At 39.8% G+C, this 15991-nt stretch overlaps 2 protein-coding genes across 2 annotated transcripts in view; both read right to left on the reverse strand.

Annotated features, from left to right (window-relative positions):
• The window catches only part of tmem8b (transmembrane protein 8B), a 1109927-nt gene that overhangs the window by 99574 nt on the left and 994362 nt on the right, over nucleotides 1-15991 (reverse strand). The window lies entirely within an intron of this gene.
• Nucleotides 1-15991, reverse strand: part of LOC119413883 (transducin-like enhancer protein 4) — a 55199-nt gene that overhangs the window by 1779 nt on the left and 37429 nt on the right. Inside the window, exons 9-18 of the mRNA XM_037680949.1 lie at nucleotides 10127-10249; nucleotides 9347-9400; nucleotides 9098-9250; nucleotides 8768-8906; nucleotides 7997-8184; nucleotides 5922-5998; nucleotides 5571-5820; nucleotides 5241-5488; nucleotides 3854-4001; nucleotides 2931-3081 (exon numbers count right to left, since the gene is read on the reverse strand). Of these exons, the coding sequence (XP_037536877.1) occupies nucleotides 2931-3081; nucleotides 3854-4001; nucleotides 5241-5488; nucleotides 5571-5820; nucleotides 5922-5998; nucleotides 7997-8184; nucleotides 8768-8906; nucleotides 9098-9250; nucleotides 9347-9400; nucleotides 10127-10249 (1531 nt within the window). The remainder of the gene's footprint in view (nucleotides 1-2930; nucleotides 3082-3853; nucleotides 4002-5240; nucleotides 5489-5570; nucleotides 5821-5921; nucleotides 5999-7996; nucleotides 8185-8767; nucleotides 8907-9097; nucleotides 9251-9346; nucleotides 9401-10126; nucleotides 10250-15991) is intronic.

The raw sequence follows: 15991 nt of genomic DNA on the forward strand, positions 1-15991 counted from the left end.
ATATATATATATATATATATATATATATATATATATATAAGTGTTTTAAACCCTTCCCACACTCTTGCAATATTCTAAACAATGTTTCTAAACTCTAAAGCTCTAAAAGAGCAAAGACTGTCACGATTTCCATCTCTCTGCCTCATCTGCTCTTTGCCACTTGCAAGCGCTTTTAGCCACGCCCACTTCTCCGCGCTGCAGCTCTGGGCTGCACAAATATGCAGCAGGTGGTAAATAATTTAAAATAATTTATTTTAAATAAAAATTCCATGCTGATCGTGCGGCTCATCCATCAATCAGCCACTTGTGTGCCATGTCCAGTCTTATTTTGAAAAACCATGATAGAGCGAGTCCGTGATAAACGAACCTCAAAGTAGCAAGGGACTAATGTATTCCTTGAAGAACCACATATCACAAGGAGTGGGTGGGTGTTCACAGGTGAATGAGCTAAAGAAAGAGACAGTTCTGGGGAAACAGAGGTTCCCTAGCCTGCTGGTTTTGGTCCAGAGGTCCAGAAGTGCCTGCCGGAGGGCAAGTGAGCATATAGTTTATGGGTGAAAGGAATACTTGAGAATGCTGCAAGCTCGGTGCAGACAGTGTTTCCTCTGGATGTTTACAATGAGTGAAAGTGGAAACCCTATGATGTGATAGTGCAGTTCCCATACCATACAGTGACAATATTCGTCAGTATACTCTATCACATGGCAACAAATGTTCACCAGGACAGTGGTGTTTCTTCAGTGTCCTCAGAAAGAAAAGACATTGGCAAGCCTTCTTGACAAGGCTGGAGGTGTTTGTGATCCAGTACAGGTCCTCTGAGATGTGGATACCAAAGAACTCAAAGCTGGAGACACGTGCAACAACCATACTGTTAACTTAGGATCATGCATGCCTCCTTACACCCTCCTGAAATCCACAATGAGCTCCTTTGTTTTCCTGGTGTTAAGGAGCAGATTGTTGTCAGCGCACCATGCAACCAGGTGCTGTACCTCCTCTTTGAAGGCCATCTCATTGTTGATGATGAGGCCAACCACTGCAGTGTCATCAGCAAACTTGATGATGGAACTGAATCCGTGCATAGGCCTGCAGTTGTAGGCGAAGAGGGAGTAGAGAAATGGGCTCAGCACACAGCCCTGTGGTACATCTTTGTTTAGGGTGATGGTTGTGGAGTAGGTATGGCCTTACTTAACATCCTGAGGTCTGTTGGTTAGAAATCCATGATCAAGTGACAAAGGGAGGTGTTAATGCCCAGATCTCTAAGTTTAGAGACCAGCCTGACAGGTTTAATAGTATTAAATGCTGAGATGAAAACAAACAGCATATGTGCATATGCATTGTTATTGACCAGTACAAAGTGCAGCGCTATGGAGTCTGAATTCTCTGCACTTCTATTACAGTGACAGGCAAACTGATATGGCTCCTGAGTGTGTGGTAGGCCGTTATTCAGGTGTACCAGGATCAGTCGCTCAAAACACTTCATAACAACGGGTGTGGGTGCTATAAGGTGGTAATCGTTCAGGCATGTTTGGCTCGAGTGTTTTAGCATTGGTACAACGGAGGTGGTTTTAAAGTATTTCAATGCAGTTAGAGTGAGAGACAGATTGAAGATATTTGTAAAGACTCCAACGAGCTTCCCCACACATGCTCTGAGTACGTGCCTAGGGATGCCATCAGGTCCAGCAGCCTTACATGCATTGATCTGAGTTATAGCCTTTTTGTGTTAGCTAACATTGATTAATTTTTGCAGCCATTCTGAATTGCGTTGACTCGAAACTTTTATCAGTTATAGATTTACATGTATTGATTACTTTCTGAGTGTTTCATTAAAGTCTGACAAGTGGTTCTCGAGATACAGTATTTTGCTAACAAACAACCAGGGTTTAAGGTTCAAGGAACTTTATTGTCATTCGCATCACATTACGTGTCTATCTCTGCTGTCATTCGTGGATGTCTGTCCAAACAGGTCTCACTTGTAAATGAGTCTTCAAGACTCAAAGTGACTCATCTGTTTAAATAAAGGTTGAATGAATTAACATCAGATGTTCATGGATGAGACATATCTAGTTACCCAGGTCCCAGTTTACTCAAACAGTTGATGCTAAAGTTTGAACCAAACGTCTTGTAGAATGTCTAGCACATACAGCTGGTGTTGCTAATGACTCTCAGCTACAACCACATGATATTTTAGCTTAATGTCTGTAAAAATGATTGACTTGTTGCCATTTTTGTGTTTTCTAATGTCACTTGGCTGTGGTGGCCATCTTGAACCAGGATGATTCCAAACACTAATTGTTGTAGATGTACATCCAATGATTATTTACTGAAGGTTTCATTACAATTTATGTGGTGGTTCATGAGATAATTTGGTGAGAAACATACAAACACACAAAGATAAAATAAATTAATATAATGATGACTAAATAATAAACTTAAAATAGAAAATAATGTTTTACCAAGAATAGCGTGCAAATGGCATCTTAATAGCTACAGTTAGTGAAAATAAATGATGGGTGCTCTCTTTTTTTATAGTGCCAACTTTTCCCTCCATTTGTCAATTATTTAGCCTGGTGTGATGGCAAACTATGAGCTACCACACAAAAAAAAAAAAACATTTCCTTTGTGCTAATGTAAATTAGCACAACACAAATTGAGCTATATTTGTGGTAAGTGGTACAACTTGGTAAAGTGCAGCTTCTCAGTTGGAGATTTCTTTTGTGCTCATTTTGTGTTATTTATAGGTGTGCAAGACCCTCAGCTTGATTAGCAAATAAAATGGGATTTTTATTTTAATTTGAACTACAAGGACAATATGAAGAATCCTTTTAAAGACCAACTTTTGTCTGAATATTACCGCTTAAATTTAATGCCAGTTGACTGCCAACAACTATTTGCCTCATTCGCATAAACTAATGACAGCGTTGGACTCTTACCACAATGAGCAAATCGGAGAGACAGCACACAGCTTTCATGCAGGTGGAGCTGGTACTTGTCAGGTTTGGTGACATGCAGAACCTCCACGTTACTGTTCTCCATCCCCACCGCCAGCCACTCACCCGTTGGGCAATAACCCAGGGAGAAGATCTACAACCAAACCAAACCAAGCACTTACAATACATGATTCAAGGTGAACAATTTTCACAAGGCAAAGCTAAAAAAAATGTACACATAATAGCATGAAAAACTCAATAAGCCCAGTGTTATTTATTATAATAGAGAAATAGCTGGTGGAAATTTTGGTAAAGCTGAAAAGATGAAGGTATAAGTTTATCAGCCATATTGTTCCCTGTCTGCCCTGCCCTCGCTGAAATCTTTTTAATGCGCACTCACATGCACACACTCAGGGTCCTGAAATGGCTCTGTTCAGGAAAATTGCAGTAATGGTCTATTATTGCTGCTTTTCTTCTAAGCTGGAAAAAACAACCCTAAATTCAAACTGCAAGTATTATTAGTGTTAAAAGTGTTTGAGGGCAGGACAAAAACAGTCTGGCCTTTAGTGTGGGTTAAATGCTCTGAACCGAGCTTGGAAATTACTGCAATAAATCAAAGGCTGAGACAGTAATCACACAAACTGCAGTTTGCAGTGACTTGTCCTGCACAATTTTTACTAGCCTGCAACATTTTAACCTAAACTTTACCACCAGCTAAAAGTAAAGTGCCTCTATTCCAAAACCAAAGCCTCTACATGTAGCGTACAATCTGAGACTGAACAAACCCCACACTGCTACAAGAAATATTTATATATATACATTTTATGAATTGGTTTAGGGTATAAAGTTAAAAAGAAATACTGTGAATTGGTAACTTGGTAAATAAATAGCATTTTGCCATGTATTTTGCTTAGTTTGTTATGTACCTGGGAGGTAAAATCATGCTGTTGCAGCTGTCTTCCCTCTCTCAGATCCCAGGAGCGGACAGTGTTATCCAGGCCTCCAGTCCACAGCTTGGTTCCATCATTGGAGATGTCTATACAGCTGGCCCCGTCGGTGTGGCCCTGGAACTGCCTGTAGAAAAACAAGAAATCTGCCCTGAATAAGAGTGTTCGGCAAAAATCAAAGAGTGACTATACAGTGCTTATAAAAAATATTCAACCCATTGGATGTTTTACCCGTTTTTTACTGTTAAAAATCAATAACAAGTGAAGGAAGAATGACATCAAGATCAACAGACAGATGGGTGCAGCTTCCACAGTATTGTGGACTCTGTGCCAGTACGTTGTGGTGAAAAGGGAGCCAAGCTTCAAGGCAAAGTCCTCTGTTTATCAGTTGATCTAAAGTCCCACCCTCAACCATGGTCACAAACTCTGGGTAGAAACTCACAAACTCACTGAAAGAACGACATTGCACATACAGGCGGTCAAATTGAATTTTCTCCGTAGGGTAGCTGGACTCTCCCTTAGAAATCGGGTTAGAAGTTCAGTCATTCAGGACAAACTCGGAGTAGAGCCATTGTTCCTCCACATCAAGAGGAGCCAGTTTAAGTGATTTGGGCATTTGGTAAGGATGCCCTGTAGATGCCTCTCAAGGGAAGTTTTTTAGGGCATATCAAACTAAGAGGAGACATCAGGGAAAACCCAAGACATGCTGGAGAGACTTTGTCTCTCTCCTGGCCTGGGAATGCCTTGAAGTCATCGGGAGATCTGTTAAATCCATCGTCAAGAAATGGGACAAATAAGGGACATGTAAATCTATCAAGAGCAGGCAATCCTGAAAAACTGTGATTGTGCAAGAAGTAGAATAATGAGAGTTGCCCCTGAGCCACCTGTGATAAAGGAGTTACAAGCTTCAGCAGATGAGATGGTAGAGACTGAATACAACTATAGGTTCTTCACCAGTCTAAGATATAAAACAGAGGCAAAGAAAAACCCACTGTTGAAGAAAACATTAAATTTGGACTAGACATTTGTCACTTGGCATGTGAAAGACTCTTACGGTCGTGTGCTTCTCGACAGCCAAACCTGGACGGCTTGCAAAAATAAAGAGTAAAATAAATGCTGTAAAATATTGGTAAATGTGTCATCTTGAATTGAGTTGAGTTCAAAAGGTAACCATCTGTAGATGTCCAAACCAATGATTACGGTACTTTCTAGAAGTTTCATTAAAATCAATTCAGTGGTTTATAAATAGTTTGGTAATGGTACAGACAAAGGAACAAGCATGCACACTCACAAAGATAAGAACACTCTGCCTTTGCCTTCAGGTGATAAATCTGATCATTTCCCCCAGAAATCTGCAGCCGCTCACCTGACCAACGTCTGGTTGTGAAGATCCCAGACAGCTATGTTTCCATCAGAGCAGCAGGAAAAGCAAACTTTGGAATCAGGGCTGATGGCCAGAGCATAACACGCTGGCGCTGATGAAGTAAGTTCTGCTTTGATCCGAGGAGTTGGTGTCGCCAAATCCCAAATTGACAAGGTGCTCGCCTCGCCACCAACAATGAGCGTTCGACCATCCGGGAGCAGCCGACATGAACGAATGTAGTTATCCCTGTTCTGATGTGACAGGTAAGACACAGCTGCTAGAAAGATTTGCTTTAAAAAAAAAAAGACTAATCCACATCTAGCTTGCACTTACAAGGCAGTCCAGTTGGGAAACAGGGGTTTTGTTGCCTGGGTGACTGATGTCCCACACCTTCACACAGCCTTTGCCCCCAGTGTAAACATGACGAGTCGGGTTACTGATGGTAACGGCGCACACCACCTCTCCGTGGCTCAGAGTATTGATCTGTCGAGCATGGCGTGGGATGCCAGGGCCGATCAATGCATCAGGAGGAAAAGGCACAGGTTGCATTTGTCCATCAGCGCTCACATGAAAGGAGTAAGCTCTGAATAAACAAAGAGTGGAGATAAAAAGAGCAGAGATGAGGTAAAAGCAGACAGCATGAACTGAATATCAGCATGTCAGGACTGAGGAGAGGAAACGTACGGCTTTCCACCTGGAATTCCCGACAGGTTGGGAGGAAGGCCTGGGACACGAATGTGGTGGTGTGGATCAAATCCCACCTAAATGATTTCAGAGGATGACACCGTTTAACAACCGTTTAGTAACATATTTCTGTTGCTGCAACAAGAACAGAAATGGTGATGTAGCGTAAGAAAACAAAATCGAGCACAAACAGGTGTGAAGACGATAAAGAGCGGTAGCGGCAAGAATCGAGTCCCTCTGAGCTTCAGCTATCTCTAATTAATTAATTAAGATTTTTCAAAATAAGAGATGAAATAAGTTTTTTTTTGGTTTGCCTAAATCTTCTAGCCTTCTTCTTCTGCTACTTTTAGCATTTAGCTACACTTTTCTACATTTTACCTAATGTTCCCATTTTTTGTTACATTTTAGTTGTTACTTTTAGCTATTTTATATAATTATTATTTTTAACTAAAGGTTTGCTGCTTTTGACTTTAATTTCATATTTTCTTGCTGTTAGCTAGCTTTGAATAATTTTATCTGGCTTCTTGCTACTTTAAGCCAGACTTTGGCTACTTTAAGAAAGCCGTTTGTAACTTTTAGGTTTTAGCTAACTTGTGCTATATTTTTAGTTCAAGTTTTACAATATTTTATGTTTTGTTTATTTATATATTTATTGCTTTTAGTTAGCCTTTTTCAACTTTTAGTTTTTGGATATTGCTTCATTACTTTTAGCCTTGAACTAACATTTTGTTACTTTTAGCTATAGCATTTATTTTCTTTTACCTAGTTTTAGCTTTCTTTTAGCCAGAACAACTTAGTTTCAATTTTTTCAGAAAATTTCAGCAGTCATTAAGTCATTCATTTTTTTTCAGAAAATGCAAATCCTTTATTTAGCATTTATGATGTGAATTAACAACTATTGTGTATACACTATTTTAGAAAATTTGCATGAACTTATATGTTTAAACTATTTGCAACTAACTAAAGTAATCAAATGGGTTCTTGTGAATGGCTTAGGAAGACATTTTGCCCCCCCCCCCCCCCCACCCCACCCCCACCCCCATTATCAAGGTTTTTATTTCGTTACGACTGAACATTTTATAGCTCAAAATTGCAGTGGCGGCTCATGAGCAAAAATATTAGTGCGGTGGACATTCATTTCCTGAATCACTTAACACAAGTTTTACAAATTGCATTGCATTTTCTGTGAAAAACAGAACATATGTTGTTTAGTTTTTAAGTAATTATTGGGGCCGTTTCCTGTCTGTTTTTTTTTTTTTAATTTGTTCACAAACTTGTTGCCTTTTGTCCCCCTCTCGTGGGTCGAGGTTGTGTGTCTCATGAAAAGCAATCTGGTCTAATAAATTAGAGAAAATGACGCCTCCCACTCCCAGCCAACGGCTGCACAGCTTTCTGTACCAGATTTTTAATTTGATTTGAAGTAAGAATTCTGAAAAAAATAAAATCATCCAGATGAACAAAGTAAAATGGGAGAAAAAATTAATTGAAGTATATAAAAAGCAAAAAATATATATTTTTTAAAGAATTTATCATTACTGATACGATTAATTATTACATGCAGCAATCGAACCCAAAGACTTCTGACTACTAAACCAACGATTTAACCATGGACCTATCACAGCCACCCCACAGAACTGGTTAAATAAGATCTTACTATAGTATCAAATGTCTCTTTTGTTTGCCTCTTTACTCCTCAGTTTTCTGTACAGATCCCATTTGTCTGCTTTAAATGAGTTTATACAGAATATCTCCACTGTTGTACTCAGCAGGTTTCACTGCAGCTCTGAGCTCAATAAGGTCTAGGGTTAGTAGCAGTCATATCAAATCTGAATGTGTCCACAGGTCAGAAAATCTGATGTCCCAAATGAAACTATTGGATCTGGCTGTTCAGATCACTGGCAGCAAGTTCTGATCCACTTGACAAACACGGTTCAGTGAACAGTACTGCACCATAACAGTACACAAGTAAAATACTGAGATTAAATCCTTGAAAATAATTTCAAAATCCATTTCAAATTGTCAAAAAGGTAGAAAAATATACAGAAGAGCTTAGAGTTGATCAGGGGTTCAGGTACCACTTGCGTGCGTCCGTAGGCTGCCACGGCAGCAGCAGCTACTGCGCTCATCTGCGGGGAGATGTTATGCAGGCCAGTATATGCTGCTCCAGCTCCACCCAGCTCTCCGTTCATACCTGGGTGGGGAACCATTCCAAACGGACCCGGGTACGAGCACGGCAGTGCAAGAGGTGTGCGAAGGCCAGAAGCTAAAAGACCAAAATGCACACAAGTTAATATAAATTATACAAATACAAGTTAGATACAATACAAATATGAAACTAAGTTAGTGACATCATGGTAATTCATTTAGTAATTAATTATTAAACAACATTTCAACTCAGTTTTAAGCAATTCTTTCCTGTGAGCTGCTAAACAGAAACTGCTATTGTTATTTTCCAGTGTCCTCAACATAGGAAAATGTAGATGGTTTTGAAGCGATACACTTGAAATAAAAAATGCTTAATGCCATTAAAAAATGGGAAAACATGTATTTGTATGTGTCTTTGTGACTGTCTGTTAGCAAAACAACTCGTGAACTAATGGTAGGATTTTAATGGAACTCACAAGAATTAATTATTGGGTATATGACCAATTAACTTTTGGAGTCAGCCTCATTCAAAATGGCTGTCACAACTGATTTACCTTAGCAAACACAAAAAATAGTAATAACAGTCAAGCTAGTGTGATGCTAACTTAAAGTCATCCCTAGTACATGCTTTGCCAAAGTGGAGGGTATGTATTCCTTCAAAAAGTAATATAGTTTCATAAAGTTTTGCTTTAAACGCTCACCCAGCATCTCAGCTCCTGTAGGTTTGCTTGGTGTAGGTCTCAGGCCAGGGGTGGAGGTGCTGCTGGGCGTGGGGACCTCAGAGCGTGACGTTGGGGTACTTGATTTGGACACGGGAGTGGTGGATTTTTCATTCTGGATCTAAAAACACCCAAATAAACATATCAAATGAGCAGAGCAAAAACATTAAATCAGGCAGAAATTATTTATGTTTCGAGATCAATTTGTAAATTATGATTTTTGTACTTTTCTGAACGCCTGAAAGGAGAAAACAACCAAGACAAGAAGTGAAAAGGAGGATCAGAAGGCTTGAAATTACTCGTCTGGCTCACCAGATTAATCTCTTTGGATTTGGATGACGGTGTGCTGCTGGAGGAGGCGATGGAGGAAGGACTCAGGGGTGCGTCTTTCTTCAACAAACGACTTTTGTCCAATCCGTTTTCCCGTGGAGAGTGGGCAGGACTTCCTCGAGGGGATGCAGGATCCTGAGACGGGTGAGCACAGATGAGTCTGAGGAACCAAGATTCGTTTTTTCCAACCAGGTACGACAGAAAATGGGATTGTGGGAAACTTTTTCGTACCTCATTGGAAACATCCACGACCAAATTATCATCACTCTTCTCTCCATCACTCTCCTGAGATCGATGCAAAACAAAATCAAATCAAAATACTTTGGAAATAGAAAAATGTAACTTTCTGCAAAAAAAATGCTGAAATAGAAAGTGAGTTGTTAAAGCTAAAAGGAGCTAAACTATAAAAGTTAAAAGTAGCAGAATGATAGCTAAAAGTAGCAAGCATTCGGTCAAAATTTAAAAGTAGCTAAATACTAGCTAATATAGCAGAATGGTAGCTAAAATCCAAAAGCTGGGTAAGACCAAAAACAGAGCATGCTGCAATAGATCTCCAAAAGAACAATGTTTTTGTAAGAATTGACATCTCAATGTATTTCTACAGGGAAAATTTTTGTAAATAAAATATAATAAATATTTTGATGTATACAAAAGTGAATAAAAACCTAAAATTGTAGCAAATGTCTCCTGAATGAGCTGACATATTAATATGTGAATGACTAAAATAGCACAATTTGTTCAAATGTTTGATTGCGATGAACATAAAACCAATGAAAAAAATAATTGCAGTTTCAAAAATCTTTTAGTATCAATATTCATCTTTGAACAACGTGAAACTGGTGATGGATTTATACAGCTCAGATGTTCTGCTGATGCACCCCTGAAGCGCTCTGGTTACAGGAGAGCTAAATGATTTAGCTCACCTTTACCTCACTCGTTGCTTCCCAATAAATCTGTAGGATAGTACTCCTCCCTTCCTCGCAGAAGGTTTGTTTGAACATCTTTACTCACATAACGTGTGGAGGTCAGCTCCTTGTCATCCGTCTTCTGCTTCTTGCTGTCAGATGAAAAATCGCTTGAACTCCGGTGCTTTTCTCCGGTTCGAAAACTGGCAGTCGGAGACACAGATGAACTCTGTGAAATACATAAACACATAAACCCAGTCAGTTATAATCCACAGCAATTCGTACGCAGTCTGAGGGTTTGTTTAATTTCTTCAAATGTAACTTCAGGTGTTTTACGTTTGAATAAAAGACTGAAAACTGTCAAACTTCTTCAGTAAAGGCTGTTACGTGTGATCTCATGCAATGTTTCCAGATCCTGGACGATGTGTTAGCGCTCAAAGTATGTGTCGCTAATGACTCTCGGCTTCTACCAAACCAAACTTCAGCTGATGTAAGACTGATTGAGTTAGAGACAATTTTGTGTTTGCTAAGGATACTTAGTTGGTAGCCATCTGGACTTGGGTGACCAAAGCTCAATGAGTCGTTAATGTACATCATTTCTGAGTGTTGTTCAGAGGTTCGTGAGATATTTCAAAGAATTGGTGCAAAAAGTAGCACTTGGTGACATGTTAGAATTTTTGTAGTTCATATCTTAGATCTTACAACAGTTTTTTTTTAGTATTTTTTTAGAATTTATACTTTAAAGAGCCAGAGTTTCTTTATTTGTCATTCGCACATGTGGTACATGTGGTGGAGCAAAATTTTGTACACAGGGTCCCAGTTACGTCCAACAATAAAATGTAAACGAAAAACAGAAATAAGATCTAAGATATGAACTAAGAAAAGCATTAACTAAAAATATGCTAAGCACTAATAGCGTAAAAGCAATAAAAACAATACGCCGAACAGCAGCACGAACATGAGTCTCTGTGAGCAGATGAGCACGAATGAACACAGCAACATGAAAAAGATCAGCAGCAACATGAAACAGATCAGCAGCAACATGATGTAATTTTTTTCACAGTGATTATCCTGGTTAGATATTCATGAGTCTAACAGCCTCAGGGTAGAAGCTGTTCCTCAGTCTAGTGGTTCTACACTTAATGCTCCTCAACCTCCTTCCTGAGGGGAGCAAGACAAAAAGTGTGTGTGCTGGGTGAGTGAGGTCCTTCATGATACAGACGGCTCTCTTCCTGCATCTGGTGTAGATGTCTGTGATTTTGTTGGATGTAACTTGGACCCTGTGTACACAGTTTTGTTCCACCACATTTATCACATGTGATGAAAATGACAATAAAGAAACCTTATCTTTATCTTTATTCTTACCAATCCAGTTCTACGTCTGTAAAATTGTCTGTTACAGCCATTTTTGGATTGGTTACGATCAGTTGGATGTGGTGGCCATCTTGAATTGGGCTGGCTCCAAAAGACAATTAATAACAATAATAATAATAATGTGTTATGTGTTGTCATCACTGTATGTTCCCATACAATGGCAAAATTGGCTCTCTGCATTTAACTCATCCACCCCCCAGGTGGAGCAGTGGGCAGCTATTGAAAGTGCCCGGGGAGCAAATGAGGATAAGGTGTGCTGCTCAGAGACACCACGAGATGTGCAATGACTGGGGATCGATCTTGGGACTTTCGGGTCTTGAGTCATAAATGTACAGCCAACGAATAATTCATGAAGGTTTCATCAAAATCCAGCGGCTCATGAGATATTTTGCTAACAGATAGGTAGATTCAGATTGTTAATGGTTAAAAAAAACATTTTCCACACATTCAGTTAGCGCTTGAAGTATGTGCTGGAGATCAGTCTCGGATAATATCACCAAATTTTAGTAACAAATGGCTGCTCAAGTTAACAAGCTTCTGGTGGCCATTTTGAATGACACCAACTAAAATAATCAGTTATAGAAAAATGACAAATGATAAAGACATGGGAAAAACATAAGAAAACTGTAAGCATATTGTATCGTGCAGCTCTACAGCACAGCAGCATCTAGATTTTACAGTATAATTAATGCAGGAACAGATCAGCCTGAGCAAGTCCTCTGATATCTCTATCCTTTAAATATCATTACTGAGGAATTAATGGTCTTTGAGAAGCAAAGATCAAACTAAGGTCAGTTAAACATTTCCACTCTTGTCTCTGCTGATCTCCGCCTCTCATCGGGAGGCGCTGCTCGCCCGGCGTACACTGGGCAGAGCGAAGAAAAATAAATCCAGACCTTTAGCTCGACCTTTCCACTAACTCACGCCCGTGACCTTTCCACTGCCCTTTGCCGTGCTGCAAGTGTTGATGGCAAAGATTCTGTGTGTTGGGGAAGAGTCAGCTCTGGTGTGCGTGTGTGTGTCCTGTTTACATTTTAGAGCTCTGTATGCGCAAATAATCTTTAGATGTCAGTGTGCCTATAGAGGTGTCTCTCCTCAATGATAAGGAGCAAGTTGAGCCATCGCTCTCTGTCCCCTCATTCACCTATTAGATTAATTAGGCTGCAAATTAACTCGCTTAAAAAAAAAACCATCCATCCATCTTCTTTGCTCGCTTCTGCTTTCTGTGCCACAGGGAGCTGGCATCTATCTACAGCAGTCTACGAAGGAGGCAAACTGGCAACCTTCTCTCCAAGAGGCAACAGCTCTAACCACTTCACCACCATGCCATATGCTTAAAAATCATCATCGCTAATTAATTTAGCCACAGAGATAATTAAAGGCACCGCCAGCGGTACAAGAGTTGTGTTTGTGACAAACTCTTTGGTGTGGGCGAGTGAACGTATCCATTGTTATTGGCATCATAATTACATTTGCCTCCCATATCAAATTCTGCAGCTCCTGATAACAATATCTGTTGCTTCCCGCTTCTTTTTCCCCTTTTTGTTTCAGAATTAGCATGTTTATTGTTTTTCTCTCTAATATTCAGGTGAGGAAGTGTTGGCTGAAAAGGCTTCTGGTTTTAAAAATAATATTAGTGGTCACTGTCAATTCAATCCCCGCAAACATGATGATGCATGGTTTTGAGGGGAGGGGGACTTATATTATTTAACTGATAACAATGAACTTCATGTTCTAGTATTTATTTGTTTTAGCAAAATATATTAGTGTCACACATGTTACAGAGTGTAAGTTGAGAGTTTTAGTGTGCAACCATAAGATCCGCGTGCATAGACAACACACAAGCAACAATAAAACACCTGCATTGAAAAGGCTGTTCCAATAGAAACACTGCAGACCGTGAGAACATCATGAGTTATCCACATACGTCAACCCTTCACTCAAAGGACCAATAAAGTGTCTAATTATCACCTGCTGCTGAAAGGCGAAAGTGGACAGTAATGTTTTTTCCTGTGTCTGTCTGCATGTGCTATGTGTAGTGTATGTCATTGAAATATCTCAAGAAACAATGGGGATACTTCTATTGAAATTTGCAGTAAATTACTGGGTGTACATCTACAACTGATTAACTTTTGGGGTTAACCTGATTCAAGATGGCTGCCACAGTTGTACCATATAAAAAAAAAAAAATAGTTGTAGCTCGGCCAATTTTACTGATATTGTCTTAAAAATTGGTGTGGTTGTATCTGTGACTGATCCCAAACAGATATTCTGATCTAGAATGTGGAAGATTTGTGTAAAATGTTGCCATTAACTGTTTGTAGTCAACTCTGTCTGCATGGCAATAAATCTCATGAACCACTAAACAGATTTTAATGAAACTTTCCGAAAATAATCACTGGATATCCATATAACTGGTTAATTTACAGTCAGTCCAATTTAAGATTCCTGCCTCAGCTAATCAATACAAGTCAACATAAAAATGGCTACGACTTGGTCAGTTTTACAGATATTGAGCTACGTTTTGATGTAATAGTAGCTGAATGTCACCCCTAACGTACTTTGAATATGGCGTTTTGAGATACTGTACACCGTAGCATAACAAGATTTTCGAGGTTCTACAGAAATGGCCACCATGCTGTCATTTCTCAACATAAGATGATCGTGGTGTTAAACTCTTGCACAAAAAGTGCGGCGTGATACGGATTTCTTCATGGAATGCTACTCTCCAACAGACAGCTGATAAATTAGAGCATTAGCGCCACCTACTGGACTGGAGAATTAAACCACTGTGGATTTCTGTGACAGCTGGACCATAATATACTGTACATGGATACAATCATAGGTCATAACGCAGTGTCTCAGTAACTTTGCACAAGCATGAGCTACGCTTTAGTCAAAACTGCTATTAATTAAACAGAATCTGGGGTCATTTTCAAAATTACCTAAGGTCAAGGTTTCTTTATTGTCATTCTTATTACATGTGGCACATGTGATGGAACGAAATTGTATGCACTGTGTCCTAACAATAACAATGTACGTTTCAACTGTTATTCATTCTCCTCAACTTTTAGAAAAACTTCCTCTGAGTTTTCCCAGTTTAACATAGTCTCACCCTCAACATGACACATTAAAACATAACTTTGTCGCTCCTTAGTGTCGCACTGTGCGTTTCCACCATTCAAAAAGTTGCAGTGGCGTCAAAAGGACTTCATTAGATGTCTCTAATCAGCATGAAAGGCCAGGCTGCACACAGCAATCAGAGCTTTTAGAGGAGCATCTCAGCACAAAGACACTGACTGAAGGTGGAAAGGCTAAAAAAGCCAAGACAAAAATGACTAAAATAGAAAGAGAAGTCCACACTCATTGCACCCATCGCACACGCAGAACTATACTGATATCCATCAACCTGACAATATTTGTAAAATATAGTATAATCTTGAAGAGGCCCTGTTCAGATTTATCTACTTTTTCTGAGTATACACTGAATGATCTGATTCCACTGAATTTATTTTATTTAAGGTCATCAAAAAAATTTAATTTTTGTAAGAACTTTTAGTTATTTTACAGATAAAGATAATTTATCCTAAGATTTACTGAAAGTGCGGCAAGGTGGCTCAGTTGGTAGAGCTGTTGCTTCTCAGTGAGAAGGTTGCCGGACTCAATCCCTGGACTTTGCATGTTCTCTCCGTGCATGTGTGGGTTTTCTCCGGGTACTCCGGTTTCCTCCCACAGACCATAAACATGCATGTTAGGCTGATTGGTAACTCTAAATTGCCCCTAGGTGTGAGTGAGAGAGTGGATGTTTGTTTTTCTCATTTGTCTCCAAGTGTCCCTTTGATGGACTGGAGACCTGTCCAGGGTGTTCCCCGCCTCATGCACAGTGACTGCTGAATATAGGCACCAGTGACCCCCGCAACCTAGAAAGGAGGAAGCAGGTAAATATAATGGATGATGTACTGTACAGGAACACTACAAATACATTGGACAAATACTTAAAGTGTATCAGTGGGATTTACTGTACTGTACAACCAAACTAACTAAGATCTTTAGACTATTTCCAGCCAGTGCTGACAAAAGGTGCTGTCCTTGAACGCACCATGACTGCTTAATTGACTGCCTGTCGTGGCAACGGTGGGTCTGGAGACACACACCGACGTGCCGTTTGTACACACACACACTTTTATCTGCGTGTGTGGTGCTAATGCCAAGGACATTAAGGCACAGATGTTCCTGCAGTTCACACAAACTGTACTCTGTGGACTGTTGCCACGACAACTGAAAATCACTGACAGGCCGCTTATTGGTTTCATGGAGTGACTGTTGGCCGCCATGTCAGAGAGCATCGCTCAGTGTGTGTGTAGGTGTGTGTGTGTGTGTGTGTGAGGTTGGTTTCTCACATGGTGCTAATGAAAGGAATTCATCATTCTGGCCTCAATGTCCTTATCACTGATTTCTGATGACCCCACAAAAACACACAGGTACTAATTGCTCCAATCATGAAGCTCACAGCTTCTTAGTGTGTGTGTGTGTGTGTGTGTGTGTGTTGGGGGGTCATCAGAAATCAGTGATAAGGACATTGAGGCCAGAATGATGA

Source organism: Nematolebias whitei, chromosome 8 (assembly GCF_014905685.2).
Source record: "Nematolebias whitei isolate Nwh7 chromosome 8, NemWhi1, whole genome shotgun sequence".
Taxonomy (NCBI): Eukaryota; Metazoa; Chordata; class Actinopteri; order Cyprinodontiformes; family Rivulidae; genus Nematolebias; species Nematolebias whitei.